We start from the raw sequence: 20,262 nt of genomic DNA, 5'->3' as shown, positions 1-20,262 counted from the left end.
TGCGCTTGATCATTGTTTTAATAGTAACCTGTAGCCTAAGTCTAGCCAATTTCAAGAATAGGCTGTGTATTTGAGTACTAAACTGTTGCTTATGGTTCATGAGTTGGAGTTAACTCTTTTAGTTAACCTGGACATTGAGGAATATGATACTTTTTTTTATTTTTTACTTTTAAAGTTGGCTTATAATTTACTTACAGTGAAGTATAGGAATCTTAAGTGAGCAGCTCAGTGAATTTTTACAAGTGTATACATCCATGTAACCATCATCCAGCTTGAGATATAGTAGATTTCTAGTACCCCAGAAAGATCTTTTGTGATCCCTTCTAGTCAGTAATCTCCACCCAAGGGTAATAACTATTCCCACCTCTATCACCATGGAGTACTTTTCTTGTTTCTGAACTTCATGCAGCTAAAATTATGTGATATGCTCACTTTTATATCTGGGTATATTTTATGTACTCAACATTTGGCCTATGAAAGTCATCCATTCTATCACATGTGACAGTAATTCCTTTTTCATTATTGTATAATATTTCATTATATGAATATGCCCAGTTTCTTTTCCTACTATTATTGATGGATATTGGGTTATTTTAAGTTTGGGGCTGTTACAAATGAAACAATTTGGAACGTTTTATGTATATGCACATATGTATACATTTCTGAGCTTATACCCGACAGTGGATTGTGAATCATGAAGTAAACATATGTTTAGCTTTGGTAGAGACTGCCAAACAGTTTTATGTAACCACAATCATGCCTAGCATTTTTCAACCCCTCTCCCTATTATCAACTTTCATATTCTTTCTTTCACTGATTGTATTCTGATGGAATTAAGGAAAAAATTGCCTTAGTGCATGCCTTGAATTAGTTTTCTTTGCTATATGCGACTATATTTTTAACCCAATTGCTGTATAAAAAAATATTTCTAAATGTTATAATGAAGCTATATGACATTTAAATAGCTCCATTAAAAGTTTAAATAGGAAAAGGTTCTGCTTATTACCATAATTATTTTGGTTTTATTCTGTCAGTCACCACGGTTTCTTGATTTACTAGTGTAACCTTGTTTTTGCTCACAGGAATTGTCTGAGCATCAAACCTGCCTGTTGAATGAACTTTATCAATCTGTTAGGCAGAATTTCTGTTGATTAGCTACATTTCTACTCAGCGTACCTGAAGTTGTTTTGGTTTTGTGAAGTGATAGGCTGTTATTTTTGGCAACATTATCTCTCTTTGTCAGTATGGGCACTGTCAGACTATATCAAAGTATAATTTACATGTATACATGAATATGCTGTTTGAGTTCTTTTATACAGTTATATAAAAAAGATATCAATTACATTTTTAAAATATACATAAATATAAGCATAAGCACTTAAGAAACTTCTCTCCGTTCCATTTCTGTCTTTTCACCTGGTGGAATGTGTATACATGTGTTCATGTGTGTGTATACACATATACAGGATATGGGACAAAACCTTACTGACCTCAGGTAAGTTAGAAGGAAGACTAATGTGACTTCATGAGGAATACTAGGAGCTGACTATAATATTCTAAGAAATTAATTTGTACTAAAATCTTAGCTGAGGAAGATAATTACAGAGAACAGACTGGCAGATAGCCAGTCCATTCGTTCCTGTAGATCAGTGATTTTACAACTTGATGTCCATCAGAATTACCTGGAGAGCTTGTTAAATACCCAGACTATTGGACTCCACTCCTTGGAGATGCTGATCTAGTAAGTCTAGGGTAGGACGCGGGGATGTAGGTGGAAATCTGTGCTTCACAATTTACTCTGCAACCTTGGGCAAGTTAGTTTTTTTGCTTCGGTTTCCTCTTCTATAAAATGGAGATAATCTTACTCTTCTCACAGGGACATTGTGAGGATATAAAGACATAACATGCATAAATGCTTATTGCAGTGCCTGGTACCTGGGAATTGCTCAGTGAATGAGCACTTAATAGAGTAGCACTTGTTTTCATTTCTTTGAGCTGTGTGCTCACTGTTAATGAAACTCAGCTGTGGAGTCTGAATCCCACGTAGACCTGTTCTTATTCCAGGGTCGGTAGACGGCCCTGCCATGTCCTGACTCCTCATTAGCAAGCAAGCTGTTGGACCAAAGGAGGGAGGAGGAGGAACTGGGTTAAGTAGTATGGAGGCCCCTCCTTGCTAGAAAGCCAACTCAGGGCTGCCAAAGGCCTGTCGTGTTCTACAAAGTGTTAGTTTTGTCTTTGGAAAATAGCAGCTGATATTTGTAGAGTTGTGGTAGAACAAATTAACTGTAACAAAAACTATTTCATTAATGGTCTCATTTTTTAAATCATTTCTAAACATTTTTTTAAACAAAGAAAGTTTGTTCCCTGACAAATGTAGTTGATAGAATGTTGCCTTTCTGCATGTGGGGTAAATTTAGTGTTTTGGTCATTTTTAATTCTCCATGAGTTGAACTAATAGGGACTGTTCTAAATGATTTTAATCATCAGATAATAAATATGGGAACTTCGAAATTTTTGGAAATCAAATGATGGTAAATGTAGGAGCCACAGAATTTTTGAGTGATATAAATTATGGGTAAGAGGTTATACCTCTTCACTGAGACGAAAGTGAACAGTTCTTTTTCTGGAGCATATTTTAAACATTCTTGCTCAATAACAAACCATTGACATTGAGAATCAAATGCTGTTTTTATTAGAAAGTTCCATATAGAGTATATTTTTAGATAATGCTTTCATTCTTATTCTTAATACCTCATACTCTATGGCATTTTTTAAAGTTCCCATTGCTCCTGAAGATTAAAGAACTTGAAAAATTTCACAATCAGCTAAAATGTAGCCTTAAAGACTCATAATATGCAAATGCAAAAAACTCAAGCTTGTTTTCACAGCAAGTAATACTTCAGAGCCACAGCCTTACTTAATTACAGTTTTTAAACAAGAACATTGTTATTTCCTTAATAGTTGTTAAAGAGCTTTATCAATTAGGCTCCAAATACTTGATTTAAACTAGCGGAACAATAATAATTATATAGGATGTGTGGAGGAAATGCACAGCATTATTTGAACAGCAGTTACACAAAGTTACAACATAGTTCATTTTGCATACACCGTATGGTTTGGAATTTTTCTTTTAACGTTTTATCACGTTTTACCCAGAGTGCTTTGTATATGACTTTTTTTTTTTTTAATTAATTAATTAATTTATTTATTTATTTTTTGGCTGCGTTAGGTCTTCGTTGCTGTGTGCAGGCTTTTTCTAGTTGCATCGAGCGGAGGCTACTCTTCATTACGGTGTGCGGGCTTCTCATTGCAGTGGCTTCTCTTCTTGTGGAGCACGGGCTCTAGGCATGCGGGCTTCAGTAGTTGGGGCATGTGGGCTCAGTAGTTGTGGCTCATGGCCTCTAGAGCGTAGGCTCAGTAGTTGTGGCATACGGGCTTAGTTGCTCTGCGGCATGTGGGATCTGCCCGGACCAGGGCTCAAACCCGTGTCCCCTGCATTGGCAGGCAGATTCTTAACCACTGCATCACCAGGGAAGTCCCATGACATTTTAAAATACGGTCAAAACTAAAGATTAAAGAAGTCCTAGACTGTATGACATCTGAAGTCTCAAATTTGTAGTATCTAATTTAATTTTATTTAACATTAGACACTTTTTCCATTACTTTATCATTTTCTTTATTTAAGCTTATTTGTAAAGTGGAATTACAGTAATATAGAACTCAAATCCAAAGACTTTTTAGTGAACGAAGGTGATACTGATTTCCTATTGGCAAATGTATTCCCCCAGTGGTGTTGGTGGATTTGTATTGATACATTTTCCCTAAATTCTTACGTGGCACATTACTAAATGATCTGCTCAGTGGGTCAGAGAGTAGTCTGTAGTCATGGAACAGAAGGAAGGTGAGGAGCCCACGGGAAAATCAGATCCCTGGTTTTCGTTCATCAGACATTTACTGAGTGCCTGCTGTATATCCTGAATACAAAATAAGACACTGTCCCAGCTTCACTGAGTTCCTGTAACTTCTAAAACAGCCTAAGTGGTACTCTCTGGCCTTACATAAATACTTTCTGCACTTTCTAGTGGATAAGGTACTTCAGATTATTTGCCATTTAATAGTGAATGTGGAAAAGAGCTGTAAACTTATTTTTCTTACTCCAGTTGACATTGTCACCATTTTGAATTGTTTGGCTTTCAGTTGTCAAGAGATCTCAATATGTTTTTATTTTCTGAGTCTGAGTTACAGATTAAGGTATGATAAGAAGTCATTAATTCAGAGTTAACTAATTTAGAATTTGTAATCATTAAAACTGTAACTGTCATCATTGTTGAAGAAAGAAGTTGCAAGTTAATATTACAAATACGAGGGGAAATGCCACATAATATATGTACCTAGAATGCTAAACTGTCATGTTGCACATATTTTATTAATATACACATACAAAAATATTGTAATACACAAATGAGCAAAGGTGTGAGTTGCTGCCTCTGCCGCTACTAGCTACATGACTGCAAGCTGTCTGGGTTTTCTTTTCTACTTCTATCAGATGAAGAAATTGACCCATGTGGTCTCTTAGTGTCAATCCTAACACTAATAAGCTTTAGTGGTTCTGAAGTCAACAAGGCAGACTCATTAGAATTACTGTCTCCCAAAACACTTCATTAAACATTTGAAAAGTCATTAGAACTATATCTTTTAAAGACTGTTATCGTTCAACATGTGACTTTTCAGAATAACTTAACCCCAGAGTTCCAAATTAATATGGTTTTATTATGTTTGAGTTATACTAGGACTCAGAAAAAGAACCTGGTTTAGGTACTTACAAGATGTGTCAATACAAGTTATTATTAAAGTAAATAAAAGCTAGATATTCACTCATTGTGCAGTATGTAAGCATTTTGTTTAGACCATCAAGAAGAAAACATTCCTTGTAAAGATACTTGCCAAATTAATAATTTTGATAATCTGATTAGGCTACTTGGGGTTCCTTCTGAAATACATATTTATCATGCACCATATATATAGAGTAAGGCCTTGTCCATGTATCCTAAGATTTATGAGTCTTGTACAAGATTGCAGTGGTACTTTATTACCAGGTTGTAGAAATTTGAATTGTGATCATTATTGAAACACAGCTGCAGATTAAAGTGATTTCCATAAACCAACTGTTGTTTAGCTAGTGTCAGCTTGTCCCTTCAAGGCATGTATTTAGGCTGCATTACATTGCCTGATTGTGGCTCACTGTCTGGACTTGGCTGAATTGTTATCTTAAATGTGTGTTTGTCTTTGTCTTTTTTCCTATAGGTTAAAATTCTGTGTCACCAGTTGCTGGTCCAGGTGTGTGACCTACTCAGGCTAAAGGACTGTCACCTCTTTGGACTCAGTGTTATACAAAGTAAGTCTCAATCCCATCTCTGATGGAGTTAGCCAGCTGTCCCTGAGGAAATGACATTTCATAGCTGTAACTTAAATTGAGCATATTGTTATGTAATTATGATTGTCAAAATACCCATAAACTGATCATGATTTTTAATCTAGTACTCATATTTTAATATGAGTACTGTTCTGTATTTCTTACAAGTTTAGAATTTTAGGTCATGAATTTATTATGGTTTGAACTTAAAAACTGGTTCCTCTTTAGGAGTCTGGGTTTTATGTGTTTGCTCTTTTATGTTTTAATGAACTAAGCTTGATTTTTGTTTCTTTGCACTCAGGGAGCAGCTGGCGCTAGTAGGAAATTGGATGTTTTTGTAATTTAATTTGTTTTATAATTTTTAACATTAGAAGACATTTAGACATAATAAAACTGACTTTCCTCTATTCAAGTTCTCTTGCTGTTGAATATATAGTATAACAAAGTGATCTATTAATTTACTCTTATTTTCTGTTTTTCCTTCCTTACCCCTTCTCTTTTTTCTAGTCAGAACACATGACTTGGAGATATGGGATCAGTTTCTTCTGTATACTTTATGTGGAAAAGATTTTCAAGCAAAGGGCTCCATATAAGCTTTCTCTGCCAATAACACCTTAGTTAGAGTTAAGTTCCCAGGGTTTAAGTGCAGCCATTCCTTAAAACGTTCTTCTTTCAAATCATATTTTAAGATTTCTCTAAGTTAGTCTTCTAGATGCCAAAAACCTTTCAAATCTTTGCTCAGTTTTCCAAGGAGACCTTTTTTTGTGAAATTTATCTATATTTTATATTTGGATATGAATTATTTTCTACTACTGGAATTGGTTTCAATTTAAAGGCTTATGATATCTTGAGAATCTGGTTAGTACCATAAAATGCTTAGGTCTGCCACGTTGGAAAGTATATCATGATCAACTGATCAACAAGTTCAGCTCCAAAATGTGAGGAGTTTTCAGTTGTCTAAAAAGACAGCTCTGGAGAGGCCAGGGAGCACAGAGCAGGAAGTGAGGAACCAACCATTTGCTCTTCAGTTTCTTCCTGTGGTAGTGAAAGCAATAAAAGCACAAATGCTCGGCTCTATCCTTGTATTAGTATACACCTCAGTCGTTCTTTCAAGGAAGGGTCTGGGGGTATAAGATGCCCTACAGATTCTAAATAACCTTACTTTTATTTTGTACTCAGCGTTAATTCTTCTTACTACAGCTACAGCCAGACTGTTGATCTTTGTTGTTGAACAAGTCAATCTCATAAAACCAGTTTACAGCTTCCTTAGGTTTCAAAATAAGAGTTTTTCAGATGTCCTTTTTAAAAGAGAGATTGCAGGATGGCAAAAAAACATTGGAGGCAGGAATCAGATGACCTGGTTCTGATTTTGGTTCTACCAATAGCTAGCCGTGTGGCTTCACACATATCCCTTGCCTTCTCTCCATTTCAGCTTTCTCTCAGGTCAAATGGAAATCACTGTTCCACCTGTTTTCAGGATTGATGTGTGCTTGAGAATTCCTAAAGTACAAAGCTCTGGTCCAACTGTCAGATGATAGAGCCACAGTAATAGTTTAAAAAAATATGTATGTGCCATTATGGTGAACAGTCTGTTCTATTCATTATGTTGCGTCTTCAGACAGGAACTCAAGCCAAACACAAATCAGATTCAACAGGAAGGTTGTCTGATCTTGTCCATTTCATGTTTAATTGGTAACATAAGAGAGATGGGAGATAGTTTTAGTTGACGTGATAAGTGGATTTTAGTAGCGTCCTCTTGTTTTGGGGACCTCTTCCTTACCAGTTTCATCCAAACTGGTTGACTTAATATGCCATTCATAGACAAAAAGTGGCCTTACCCTTCCTGTTCTCTTATGACGCTTTTCCAGTCAAACTCCAACATTCAGTCATGAGTGACAGCGTGGTCAAGTGTGTTATCCTTGGAGTAGTCAAAGAGACACACTTCTCTTCCAGAATGAGTACATTTGTATCCAGGGCTTTCCAAGAACATGCCCCCATAGTGATGGTTAGAGGAAAAGGAAGGAGCTTTTTCTTAAAAAGATTGAAAACTGTACAAGATAGGAAGGCTTTTCATATGAACTATCTCTCTCTTTAAAAGAGTCCATTTGGGAAATCGGAAAATTTTTACATTTTTTGCCAGCTTGTTTTCACATGTTTAGATCATTTTTACATGGGTTTTTTAGCAGTCTTACTTTCTGTTCATCTTAAGAACATCATTCCCTTGAAGAAACATTTTGGCATTCATTCTTGTTTTGCCTAAGATTCTTCTCCTCTTCCCACAAGGTCAATCCCAAAGGCAGCGCGAGTAATGCTTTATCATTTCTTCATGCTGTTTTATGCGGAGGAGACAGAGAAGGGATAGTCTAAAAGACTTCTCTTCACAAAGCACAGGGGTCTGAAAGACTGTTCTTCACAAAACACATGGGTCAGGCTCTTCCCTTGGGAATGGGCTGGTTCTCATCAGTGTTTTCTAATTTCTTACATAGAATTAAGGCGGTGCTTCTGCCCCTGTTTCATTACTGTGCGCTTATGAAATGAGTCCTCTGTGAGCCAGACAAGAGCATGTTTTTCTAAAACCGAGTAAACACCCACAGTGTTGGAAGTTAAACTGTAAGTTATAACGACCCCAGAAACTAAGTAAAAGTAAGAGTTGGAATCTAATATTTCCTCTAAATGCTAACGTATTTTTAACGAGACGTGTTCTGTATTGCAAAAGCAAAATAATTCATAAAGATGGTCATTAATGTCTATCCCACAGAACCTTTTTTATCTTTTAATATCCTGTTGAGTTTTCTTGGTAATATGTGAATGCAGGGCACATTCACAAATCTTGAGGCTTTTTTGAAAAACCCATTTCTTTTCTTTTAAAAAAATCTATCCTTTATCACCTTCTCTCCTTTTTTTTTAACGTGCAGATAACGAACATGTGTATATGGAGTTGTCACAAAAGCTTTATAAGTATTGTCCAAAAGAATGGAAGAAAGAGGCCAGCAAGGTACGACAATACGAAGTCACTTGGGTGAGATTACATTTATGAGCAAAATTCTTTTGATTTTTTAAAAGGTTTATTTTAATTATTATACATTAGAAAAATATCTTAACACTTTATACAGTAAAGATTGGGAAAGGGAAATGGATTATAAGTTCTAAAATATCACATTAGTGAAGTGTTAATAGCTTATAGCATGTAGCAATAGATTTTGAATATCTGCTAAAATAATATTGGATAATAACTTTTTAGTAATCTTGGGATAATGTTTTGAAATGAAAAGCATGGAAAAAGTATTTGTTCCTGTTCTTTGGCCACGTTAGTTGTCAAAACTGATGGTCTAGAAATTATTAGTCATTTTAAAATCCACTTTTACTATCCTTACATTTGATATTTCGTTACCTTATTGAACCGGTGCCTTCCATTTGCATAGGGGAGCATTCACTGGGAATTTACCTAGTGTTTTCAAGATCATCCCCTCGCAAATCAGTAATAATCCCCAGTGTCTAATCCTCGATCCTCCAATTTGTATTTAAGAATTCTTGGAGTAAACTGGAAGGCTACTTCAAAGCCAACTACAAAGTAAGGAACGTGAATGTCTAAATAAACAAACAGCATGTTAGCATTTGGTATGTGGAATGTCAGACGAACAGAACATTGTAATGAGGAGCAAATGGTCACCACAGGGGACAGAGCTGAGAGAGGAGCTGGATCTCAGCTAGAAATTTCCACTGGCATTTATTTTTATCTTCCCGTATGTTGTCATTGGCATTACAGTGAATGAGTATCAGATATAGTTATAAAACTTCCTGTTTTCTCATAAACCTGGTATCCATCTAGGACAACTGAGACAACTGTCTACCCGCTGCAAGCCCCTACTCATTAGAAGTAGATCAAACCTTTCAGTGTTTAAAAAGTAACTTGTAAATAATGGTATTTGTTGTTTTTGAAACCCACTTTTGAAGTAACCAAAAACAGCCTGATTTTTATGCATGTCTTTGTTTAGGGTATTGACCAGTTTGGACCCCCTATGATCATCCACTTCCGCGTGCAGTACTATGTGGAAAATGGTCGATTGATCAGGTATGAGGACAGGGAGAAATTCCGAACCTTTATTTTTCTACAGTACTCATCCTCTAACATATCAGATAAAGTACTTGTGTTTATTGTTTGTCTCCACCTGCTAGAATATAAAAGAGCAGGGATTTTTAAAAAAATTTTTTACGCACGCATGTATCTTCAGTCCCTAAAACAGAGGTACAGTAGACACTCAATAAACATGTGTTGAATGAATGAGTGATAATGTTAGACTATCAGTGAAAATGTTAGCAATCTCATCAGCTCACATTTTCTCTACTCCACATTTTCAGTAACAAATCAGTCACCAAAAAGATATTTCCTTTAAGAAAGAGCTAGCACTCTTGTGTAAAGTGGAAAGTTGGTTAATGGATTATATTCTTTTCTGGTGGTGGTGTGGGGAGTGGAACAGCAGCAGGAAAACTCTGTCCTATAAAAATGCATGGGTGTTTATATAGCCTGGTTTTCTTTTCACTTTTGGGGTCTTGCTTCTGTTCTTGGCAGTAGCTTTAAAGCTAAGATTACGCCCAGTGGAGGTATCCTGTGAGAATCTTAGATGCAGTTTGGCAAGGGCAGGTAATTGATTCTTTTTCTGGAGGCAGGTGCATGAATAATACTGTGCTCATGATACAGACTCAGAATTCCCCAGTTTAGAAGCTCAGGTTATTATTTGTATAGGAGGATTCAGTACTGGAAGACTCTGAGGTGATTTTGTTGGCTGATAGAAAATACTAGAAATGTGAACTCTGTGCTTTACTTATTTATTTTTAAATTTTGGGAAACCCCACATAAAAGGGACAAAGATACATGTGGCTAATGAGTTGTATCTGAGATTTGCTCTTAATATCTATGTTACTGCCACATGCAAATTAAAAAGTAAAAAATATTAGCCCGTAAAGAATGTTTTTAAAGCAGAGAAACTTTTCTAGTTATTCTCAGTTTATATAAAACTTTTACTCAGTTTACTTAATTGGAATGGAATGTGCTGGAAAGAAGGAAAATATATTATTTAGCCACTAATTAGCCCCCTGGGACTAATGAATGTTTAATTGATCCACACTTCTGCCCTTTTCCCCAGTGATGAGCTAGTCCAAACACTGTGTACTCAACATTATAAAAAGAAGTGCTCTGAAAAGTCATAAGAGAAAAAAAATTACATAAATGCTTTATTTTTAAATTTTAAACTTTTCATTTTTAAACACAGTCTTGGTTAAAGTAAACCCATATGTTTTTATTATCATCAACTAATGAGCTATTAATCTCAGGTGAACATTCAACCTAAAATAATAGGAAGACAAATACTCATTAAGTACATACACAGACACACACACACAGACACACACACACAGACACACACACAGACACACACACACACACACATACATTTTTTTCTTGCATTTTTACTTTGATCACAGAGGCGTCCTGTTTGCCTGTGACATTTTTTGGAGCTTGACCATATTTTTCCCCAGTCAGCACTTCTTACTCAGTGTATTTAATGGGGACTGTATTTATTTCTGACCTCAATGGATTGTAATGAGTGCACTATTAGTATTTCCATTTGTGACGACTATCATTATTCTTATAACATGTGCCTATAAAATCACACCCATAAAGTAACAGCCACTTAATTTAAAAAAAAAAAAAGATTTAAGGAGAGTTTTCAGTTTATTCATTCTTAGAGGAAAAAAAAAAGACTATTCATAGTTAGGCAAATTCTTTTCTAGTAGGGCATATAAACAGAAATATTTTGAAAAGGGCCTTAGTGTATTTGTAATGTGCTCAGATGAAAAACAAAACGAAAAAGGACAGCATAACATTCAAGCCAGGATTGTCTCCTCAGATTTGTCCTTATTTGTGTCATGTGTGCAGCATTATTGTAGCAAAATTATTTTAATACAGACAACAGATGCCTAGGCTTCTATTCTAATACTCGTTCAATGTAGTATATCCCATATTGGAGTGGAATGATTCAGATCTGTTTTCCATTCTCTGAATGAATCAAATGCTGTTGGCCATAGGAAGTGTTATTTTTGCAGTCTGGGTAGTCTGACTTGGGGTCCTGACGCTCTGCGACCTTGGTGAAGCAGCAGTTAGGCAGCAATCAGGTATTAGCTACAACCTCCCCCTTTTCAGTGAGGGGGAGGAGGGAGCAGGAACAGAAGAGCTCTTGTCACCAGATGGATAGCAGGATTTGGGTTCTGTTTACATGCCTTTAGATTGTTCCATCAAAATGTGAGTTCTGTTTTATTTTCCTAGTGACAGAGCAGCAAGATACTATTATTACTGGCACCTGAGAAAACAAGTTCTTCATTCCCAGTGTGTGCTCCGAGAGGAGGCCTACTTCCTGCTGGCAGCCTTCGCGCTGCAGGCTGATCTTGGGAACTTCAAAAGGAATAAGCACTATGGAAAATACTTTGAGCCCGAGGCTTACTTCCCGTCTTGGGTAGGCACTGTTTTCAAATTCTAAAGTGTTTTCTCTAGCACATTTCTAGTTCATTGTGTGGGTAGTCATGCTGCTACAAGAACTGGGAACCCAGATGTTTGATGGCCAGTACACCCTCCATCACGCCCAGATACACATTTCACACTTGAGAGCGTGACACATACAGTCTCTCGATGGACTCAATCTGCTTATGGTTTATGAGGAAGAGGATTGCTATCCATCCTAAAGATGGTGGAACTTGGAATTTGCCAGCCTTCTTTTGGCATTTACATGGCCTTGACCTTCGTATTTACTCTTAATTCAAGCAGCATTTTTTCCCTTCGAAGGGAGAAAAACATTACTCTTTAAAAGGTGAGATCATTCACAGCTTCTCCTGTGTTGAGGAAACAAATATAAGTAAACTGCTTGATCTGACCACCATCTCCTTCACTCTCAAAAGAGGAGCCACCCCCTTAGTTCAGCAAGAAAACTTAGGTTATTTGAGCACTGACTGTCTCAGAGGTCCTTTCTCCATCCCCACCCTGTTGATATCGCTTCCCATTCTTCCTCTAGGTCTCTCCTGAGACGTCTTTCTCTCTCCCGTATCTTCAGCCTCTATCCCAACTAACTCTTCGTAAGTCAGAACATACTTTGTTTGGTTCACACCTCCCCATCCTCAGGGAAGAAAGGAGGGAGGGAAAGAAGACCTACCAATCTCGCCTTCCCTTCTCAGTAAAGCTTCTTGAAAAAGTGACGACGTATATTTGATTTTTTAGCTTCTTTACTTCGACGTGTAATCCTCAACCCACATCCATCTGCCTTCTTTCCTCACCACCCCCTCCACTCATGGTGCTGTCCTTAAAGCCAGCGGTGACCTTTAAATTGCCAAATCCGGTGGACACTTTTCACTTCTTTTCCTGAATTTCTCTGCTGCATTTGACACTTAGTCACTCACATCCCAGGAGATCTCCTCCAAATTAATGCTTTTTACAACCACCTATGTGCTGGCACCTCCTGAATCTGTTTCTCTCCCCTATGTCTGTAAGACATCTGTTTACCCATAGGCACCTCACATTCAGAGTGTCCCAAATCAAATTCGTCTTCTTCCCACCTCAATTCTCTGTGTTCCTAACCTCAGCCGGTGGCACTGCCATCCACCTGATCACCCAGAAACTTGAGTCACTCGGGGCTCTTTCTTATCACCCTCCTTTCTCCCTGCCCCATCCAGTCGACGAGAACATCCTCTAACATAAACCCTTGATCCACATCACCCAGCTTAAGAAATAAGATCCTCTTGTATTTTTGTTGCTCTTAACTTCCTAAACATTACCACGTGTCCTCCCCATCGTGGTTCTTCATGTTTCCCAGCCTCCAGCTCTCATCAGCACTCCTGCAGACGCGTGTCCCTGCTTCAGGCTTTACTTGCAGCTTGCAGAGGAGTTGATTTTGCTTCTGATTTAAACCTTCATCTGCGGAGTGAAGCCCTGGCTCCCAAGCATGACCTAGGAACTTCCCAGCATGTGGTCCCTGCCAGCCTTTCCAGCTTCCTTTCTGGTTGTCCTTCACCTTGTGTGTTGTGCTGTAGCAACACCCAGCAATTCCTGTGTCTGCACACCTACTGTGGTGTTTCACACATTGGGCCTTTCTGTCTGCAGCTCCTTTAGCTGGTGAGGCCCCCTCCCTGTTTTACCTGGCTACTCCTGCTCATCAGCTCAGGTGTGGTTCCCTGGGCAGACTGTCTAGGTGCCCAATGCCCCTCCTCTGGGCTCAGTAAGACCCTGAACATAAGTATTTTATTTTCAAATGCTCTGTTTGTCTCTTGCACCCAGTAATCTAAGTGTTTCTTAGCATATTCTAAAGGACAGGCGTAAACTTAACCTTTTCTGTTTCTTCAGCATTTCACATCACGGTGCTCAACATAAGCTTTTGTTCACTGGCTGACTGTGCTTCAGTTGTTCAAGAAAACCCACAAAAGATGTCAGGCTATTACATAGCAATGTCTGTTGGGCCAAAATTAACCTGTATTTACATTCCCTAGTTATCAACAGGTACTCAATGACCCTTGGTCTTTAAAGCAGAGCTTCCCATTAGTGTGCCATGGCACCCAGGGTGCTGAGATACCAGCTTTCTCAGCCCTTGCGATCACCAAAATCATCTACTTCATTGCCCTCACAGATATTATTTTCTAGGGGTTCTTTGACCTGAAAAAGGTTGACAAGTACTGATTTAGGTGATCTCCATGTAAAAGGAACCTAGAAAGAAAAATCTGTAACTTGAGTTCTCAGCAAAACTTGATTATTGGCCAATAACTCATCATGTTTAATTCTCCTTAAAATATTTATAGGAAGAAACAAAACATCAGGAACTATAAAAACAATGATAAAACTAAAAATTCTCTAATTTTCAAATCCTGGTCATTTTAAGCACTAAAATGCTTTTTGTTCACTTTGCATAATTCTTTCCATATTTTATAATCTTTGTGAAACCAGCTAAGACTTTTAACTTATCAACACCTTTCTTTGAGCCTGCAGCTACTGGATACTATATATTTTTGATATCTAAAAGCTTTGACTACTGTCTGATGAAAACTGAAGTCGCAGTGAATTGTAATGTATATTTGCGTGAAACTGTTTTCTCATAAGTATTCGAGTAAAGTGTTCATATCAGCCTCTTATGCAAAAACCAGAAATGTTTCTGAGAATTCCTCGCAGTCCCCTGCTTTCTTCGGATTAGCATTTAGAACCTCCCACTCTGTGGCTGTAATTTTAGAAGAGTTAAGTAGGATCCGGAACCTGAAGATGTGCTGACAGTGGCTGCATTTCATGGTACCAGTAATTCTGCAAGTATAAGCAGTGAGGTGGACAAAATTGTGCAAGTTTGCATGGTTTTTCTTTGTTGGTGATTTTAAAGCCAAGAGAACATATTTTTCCCATTTCTTGTGATTTTTCTTCTTAGATATGGAGTACTACAGCTAAATTGACTCTGTAGCTTCTAATATTAGCTGATTCAGCCAGGTCACATAACAGATGATCAAAAAAGAATAAGCGTGGGAATTTTCTAATGGAAATCAGCCAGTTTACATGGCCTGTTTTCGGTTCTCATCCTTTCATCATTTGGGGGATGAGGGTAGTATTTGCATCCCTCCAACAAATGTTGCATTGCGCTCCCATTGTATCCCAACAGGTTGTTTCCAAGAGAGGAAAGGACTACATCCTGAAGCACATTCCAAACATGCACAAAGATCAGTTCGCACTGACAGCTTCTGAAGCTCATCTTAAATATATCAAAGAGGCCGTCCGACTGGATGATGTTGCCGTCCATTACTACAGATTGTATAAGGTACAAAACTGCAGTAGGTCTGCAGCCGTACCTCCTTGATCAGGAGAAGCTTTTATTGAAAGTTGTCATTTTAATTTTTTTTAATGGGCTTCTAAAAGAGTTTCATTTCAAGCGCTGTTTGTCATCATTGGTCAGTCTTGGAGTCAATGATGCTTTTCCTCAGTCCTGGGAGCAGAACGGAGTCTCTTTAATGGTCCTAGTATTGAGATAACAAGTGGCTGTAGGTTGTGCATCTGGCATTTCAGTGATTATGAAATAGTTATTTTTCTCCTTCCCAAATCTGCATTTCTGCCTTGGGGAGTAACATTTGCAACTTGTTCAATCAGTAATTTTTAATACTCCTTGAAGTGAAGCCGTACCTGCATGTATCCATTAGTAATAAGAACATCACCACAATAGCTAATGTTTATTGAGTATTGTGTTTATGGGGCCACTTTATATTTATCCTCTTTTTAAAATCCTCATAACTATAAGATAGGACTGTAATCTTCATTTTACAGACCAGGATACACACCAAAGATCACAAAACTAATAAGAGCCAGGATTCAACCCAGGTCTACTTGACAAGAGCCTGTGTGCTTAAACCACTGACTCTGTGCTGTCACTCTAAAGTTTGTTACTGCCTTTCTCCTGTGTCCTTGTGTTTTGTGTTCTTGTGTCTCTAGCCTCATTTTTCCATCCTGGGTCAGAGGTCACAGACCCAAATAATAACTGGGGCGGGCTCTGCAGGGAATCACTGGCAATACTATTTCACGTTCTGTCTTCTCTCCTGCTTCTCCTTCCCACTCCTCTCCCTATTTCACAAGTATCACTTCCATGGCAAGAACCCTTGAATTCCCACTTAAGTATTCAAAGGTATATTTCTTCTCCAACCAAATAGGATGAAGTGGTTCAGAGTGTGGTCTGTTGGGCCTACCTTGCTGGGATTAAATCCCAGCTTCACCCCTTACTGTGTAACCTTAGGTATGTTACTTAGCCTCTCTGTGCTTTAGTTTCCCCATAGATAAATGGGGATGGTAACATACCCAATAAACTCTGAGATTTATTGAAGACTAAAGGAATTAGTGGGTGAAAAGTGCTTAAAACAGTACCCAGCATGTGTTAGGCATGAAATTAAACGTGTTGCCTTTACCATTATCATTGTTATTATTAGGTTTGTTATCTCTCCTACATCCTTTGTGGTAAGATTAGCATAACTAGACAATTGGAGACTAGACCGTAGTTTGGATATATTGCTGGGTAATTTTCCTGGCTGGTTCAAAAGACTTAAAAAGAGAGCAAAGGATGTTATTTTTTCTCTTTCATGCGCAAGAGATGCATTGTTAATGCCCTGTCATCTTTCAAAGGCATAGAGTTCCACAAGATCTCTTCAGCTAAATTCCTGGAAGACTGAATTCTTTTTTTTCTTTTAAGGGAGTTCATTGTGACACCTCAATTTATATGAGAAAATGCAAATAAATGACCTTTTTTGACAATAAATTTATATTTTTAAATGTATTAGAAGTATGAATGATACATCAGCAAGACTGTGGCTTTATAAACCCTCCATCAGCATTCACTCATGCTGGGATCCTAGGCAACTGTTGCTACAATCCTGGGCATCTGTTAAGTGGGAATGATCCTATACATATCACAGGTTGGGAAGATTCAACAAGATGGTGAATCTGAAATAACCAGATGGAGTGCCTGGCACATTAGTGAATGCTCAGTAAATATTGGTTGCTTTTTATTTTCTAGGGAAGCTTTGGTATTTTAAAGAATCCTATTAAGATCCTATTAGGAATCCTTTAGTGAAGTAGATATCTCCAATTTATCTTTCATGTAAAAATTAATCTTTCAATTTGCTTAAAGTGCACTACTTATGTGTCATAGAAAATCACTCTGGTCTGCTTAAAACAAGATAACTAATTTTAATGAACTCAATGAGGTGGGGAAATAGATATTTTTTCCTTATAGGCAGAATTTTCATTCTTTAAAGAAATCACGTGGCCGCCATTAAAACTGCGTCATTTAAGGACTGTTAATAAAATGGAGACAGAAGACAGGAAACTTAAAACAACAAGAACAACAACAAAAAAAAACCTCTGTGCCTCTTTCCCAGTAATACGCACCTCATACACGCACGACCAGCATTTTTATGAGCACAATCTTATTTCAGGAAGCAATCAGAACAGCCTTGAAAGGGAAATTGGCCTAAGCTCATAGTGATGGATTGGTTTCTCCTGTTAAGTCTGTACTGTATGTGCCTTTCTTGATGTGAAGAGTATTAGTGGGAAAAAACAGCCCCAATAGTGAAAATAGGCTGTGGCTTCTCTTTACTATGCCAGGTAAGGATGCATTTTCTAAAAATATCCCTTTCCATGATCATGCAAAAACTGGCAGTAAATGTAATAAAGATCTGCATGTACTCATTTATTGTTTTTATTGAGAAATCTCATAATGAAAATGTTTTAGTTACTCAGCAATTTTGTTTTCTATTTTGAACTTTATACCTTATATCCACTTGTTACAGATGAGCACTTAGAAGATGTGGCCAAGTTCAGAATACATTCTTAATTGTACAACTTTTTCCCTTATACTTGTTGTAGTATTTTTTTTTTTTTAGTTTATGGTTTAGCTGGTAGAATGTATATCATATTGGCAAGTGATAATTGAACTTCTTAAACATAAGTATTTTCTTTCAAGACTAACTAAATGTAAAGCTTTTATAGCTTTATTAGCTATCTTCATGAAAGAGTATTAACTATTCAGGCTTGCCTCTGACTTTGTTTTCAGAGTTGGGAGATTTAACCAGTTTTAAACACATAAAGTCTAGTACACCTCAGAATATAACTACAACCTTATATTCAAGATTCTAACTTCTGAGAAGAGATTAAGCATAAGAGAGAAGATTTAAAAAAATGATGTAAAAGCAGCAAAATAGTCTTACTTACTGGAGTTCTCAGTAACACAAATATTTAGAATATTGTCAGATATGAAAGTGTATATAATATAGTAAAAACACTAAAACTTTGAAATCGCAGGGATTTAGAAAGTAGAAAATACCATTACTGATTTAATATGTGCCCATGATTTTCTTAAATCTTACAGAAAACAAGGGATGCAGAAAGACAAGCAAAGTTATTTTAAGTCAAAAGCTTTCTAATCCTGAAATTTATCTTTGGTTCTTTTCTTTGGTGCTGAATTGTTCATTGTAGAAGAAAAATATACTTTTTCATACAATTTTATTCCTATAGGATAAAAGGGAAATTGAAGCTTCTCTGACCCTTGGATTGACCATGCGGGGAATACAGATTTTTCAGGTTAGTTAATGGGAAGTAAGTGTCAAATGGCATCCACTATGTCTTACTGTGGCACTGTGCCTGCCTGGTCCTGCGATAGGTTCACTGGTCCATTTCCAGCCATTGATTGGTCGTTACTTCCTGTTTGTCTAGCACAGATGTAGATAACGTGGGATAGACGAAGTGAAGCAGTCTGATCCTTGACACTAGTGAGTCCTCTAGAACAGAAAACAACAAACCAAAGATTGGCCCCAGTTCATCACTCACAGATCATTAATATCCAGACATTTTTCTTTGTGTGTCATTAATTTTTAATATTCTTTTTTACCATCTGGTACATCTATAACTGTGGAAGGAAAAATGACTTTTTAATACAGTGACTGACCAGACATTTTAATTTCCGTTACAATTTTCTGATAAAACCTGTCCCTTGAGTAAGTAGTTACCATCATCCTTTTGCAGGTGGGATGGTTTTATGCTACAGCCATCAACAAGGGAGAGAGTGCCTCCCTCTGTGAGACCGGGGAGAATAAAAGGATGCCTTATCTTCGATATAGGCAAAGTATCCAGTTATGAAAGTCCGAGTGCCTTATCTCATCTCTTGAATGCCTGAGTCTTCTGGACTTTTTATTTAAATTTAGGGATAGGCCAGAAGGGAAAAGATTGCCTTAAAAGGGCAGGTTAACGCAGTCACTCAGGAACCAAAAGCGACAGAATTGTATCACTCCTCTTTTAATTACTGTCTGCATATCTCCAAAGAGAGTTGGGGACCTCTTTCAGATTTTAATTACTGTATTTTAGTTTTCTGGGAAAGAAGTTAGAGCTATTTTAGAATATCTGTCAGTTTCCTCAGTAACTCTCTGTGCATTACTTGTAAGAGTTATAAGTAACTCTTATAATTCTTTCCACAGAATTTAGATGAAGAGAAACAATTACTTTATGATTTCCCTTGGACCAATGTTGGAAAGTTGGTGTTTGTGGTAAGTTTAAAATAACTGACTTAAAATACTCAGTTTTTTGTTTTTGTGGACTTGTATTGTTTTTTGTTTTGTTTTTTTAAACAAAATATTGTTTCAGGCACAAAACTTGATATTTTCTCAAAATTGAAGATGGAAATATTTAGTTAGCTGTCTTATATTCTTATGCATGTGCTATAATTATAATCCTTGCCACTTTTCAGTAGTGAACCTAAAACAGAGTCTTACAGCAAAAGAAATCACTAATTTTAATTTGTGTATCTGGTCCCCACCACTCTACCCTAAGTTATTCTAGTTTCAGAAGAAATGTGATGGGAAAAGTTCAAGATGAATTCATCAAACAGAATTGTTTTTAAAATACAGCAGAGGGATTAGAAAACAGAAAGCTGTAATCAGAGGGTAAATTACTCTTAGCATGGGGGTTGGCCAGTTCTTGTGGAAGTTAACTTCTCTTGAGCAAAGAATAAAGAGTGATATAAAAAGATGTTTCTATTAATATCTGTCTGTTGAAACTCATCATTATAAAGAAAGGACTGCCATTCTTAACGGGAAAAGTACTTTTACTTTTAGATGATTGAGAATGATACACTTTCTTTTGTTGGAGCAGATTCTTGATTTTTCCCAGCTGTTTCACTGTTTTGTCAGCTGTATCCATTTGCGGGAGGGTTCAAAGAATTACAGTTAATTATATGTATTTCTAGTGGTCGTTAAAATTCATAATTTCGCTTTGTTCACAAATTATTGGAAAAAATACACAAAGAAAG

The 20,262-nt window shown here is 37.0% G+C and overlaps 2 protein-coding genes and 1 long non-coding RNA gene across 6 annotated transcripts in view; 1 reads left to right on the top strand and 2 right to left on the bottom strand.

Annotated features, from left to right (window-relative positions):
• LOC309655611 (uncharacterized protein) overlaps window positions 1-20,262 on the bottom strand; it is a gene marked incomplete at its 3' end in the record, with an annotated part of 398,594 nt that overhangs the window by 45,616 nt on the left and 332,716 nt on the right. The window lies entirely within an intron of this gene.
• Window positions 1-20,262, bottom strand: part of LOC309654458 — a 595,613-nt gene that overhangs the window by 385,739 nt on the left and 189,612 nt on the right. The window lies entirely within an intron of this gene.
• Window positions 1-20,262, top strand: part of FRMD6 (FERM domain containing 6) — a 79,662-nt gene that overhangs the window by 45,362 nt on the left and 14,038 nt on the right. For 2 of the 4 annotated variants that reach the window (XM_082448403.1, XM_082448404.1), the window contains exons 3-9: window positions 5,305-5,395; window positions 8,329-8,408; window positions 9,409-9,485; window positions 11,736-11,922; window positions 15,085-15,240; window positions 18,477-18,542; window positions 19,433-19,501. In XM_082448403.1, the coding sequence (XP_082304529.1) occupies window positions 5,305-5,395; window positions 8,329-8,408; window positions 9,409-9,485; window positions 11,736-11,922; window positions 15,085-15,240; window positions 18,477-18,542; window positions 19,433-19,501 (726 nt within the window). Of the gene's footprint in view, window positions 1-5,304; window positions 5,396-8,328; window positions 8,433-9,408; window positions 9,486-11,735; window positions 11,923-15,084; window positions 15,241-18,476; window positions 18,543-19,432; window positions 19,502-20,262 lie in introns of all 4 variants that reach the window. The other 2 variants (XM_082448401.1, XM_082448402.1) reach the window with 1 other exon arrangement.

The sequence above is a fragment of the Balaenoptera physalus genome, assembly GCF_965194825.1.
Source record: "Balaenoptera physalus genome assembly, chromosome: 2".
Lineage (NCBI taxonomy): Eukaryota > Metazoa > Chordata > Mammalia > Artiodactyla > Balaenopteridae > Balaenoptera > Balaenoptera physalus.
Note: the sequence above shows the minus strand (reverse complement) of the source record. Positions and strands in the feature narration are given on the sequence as shown.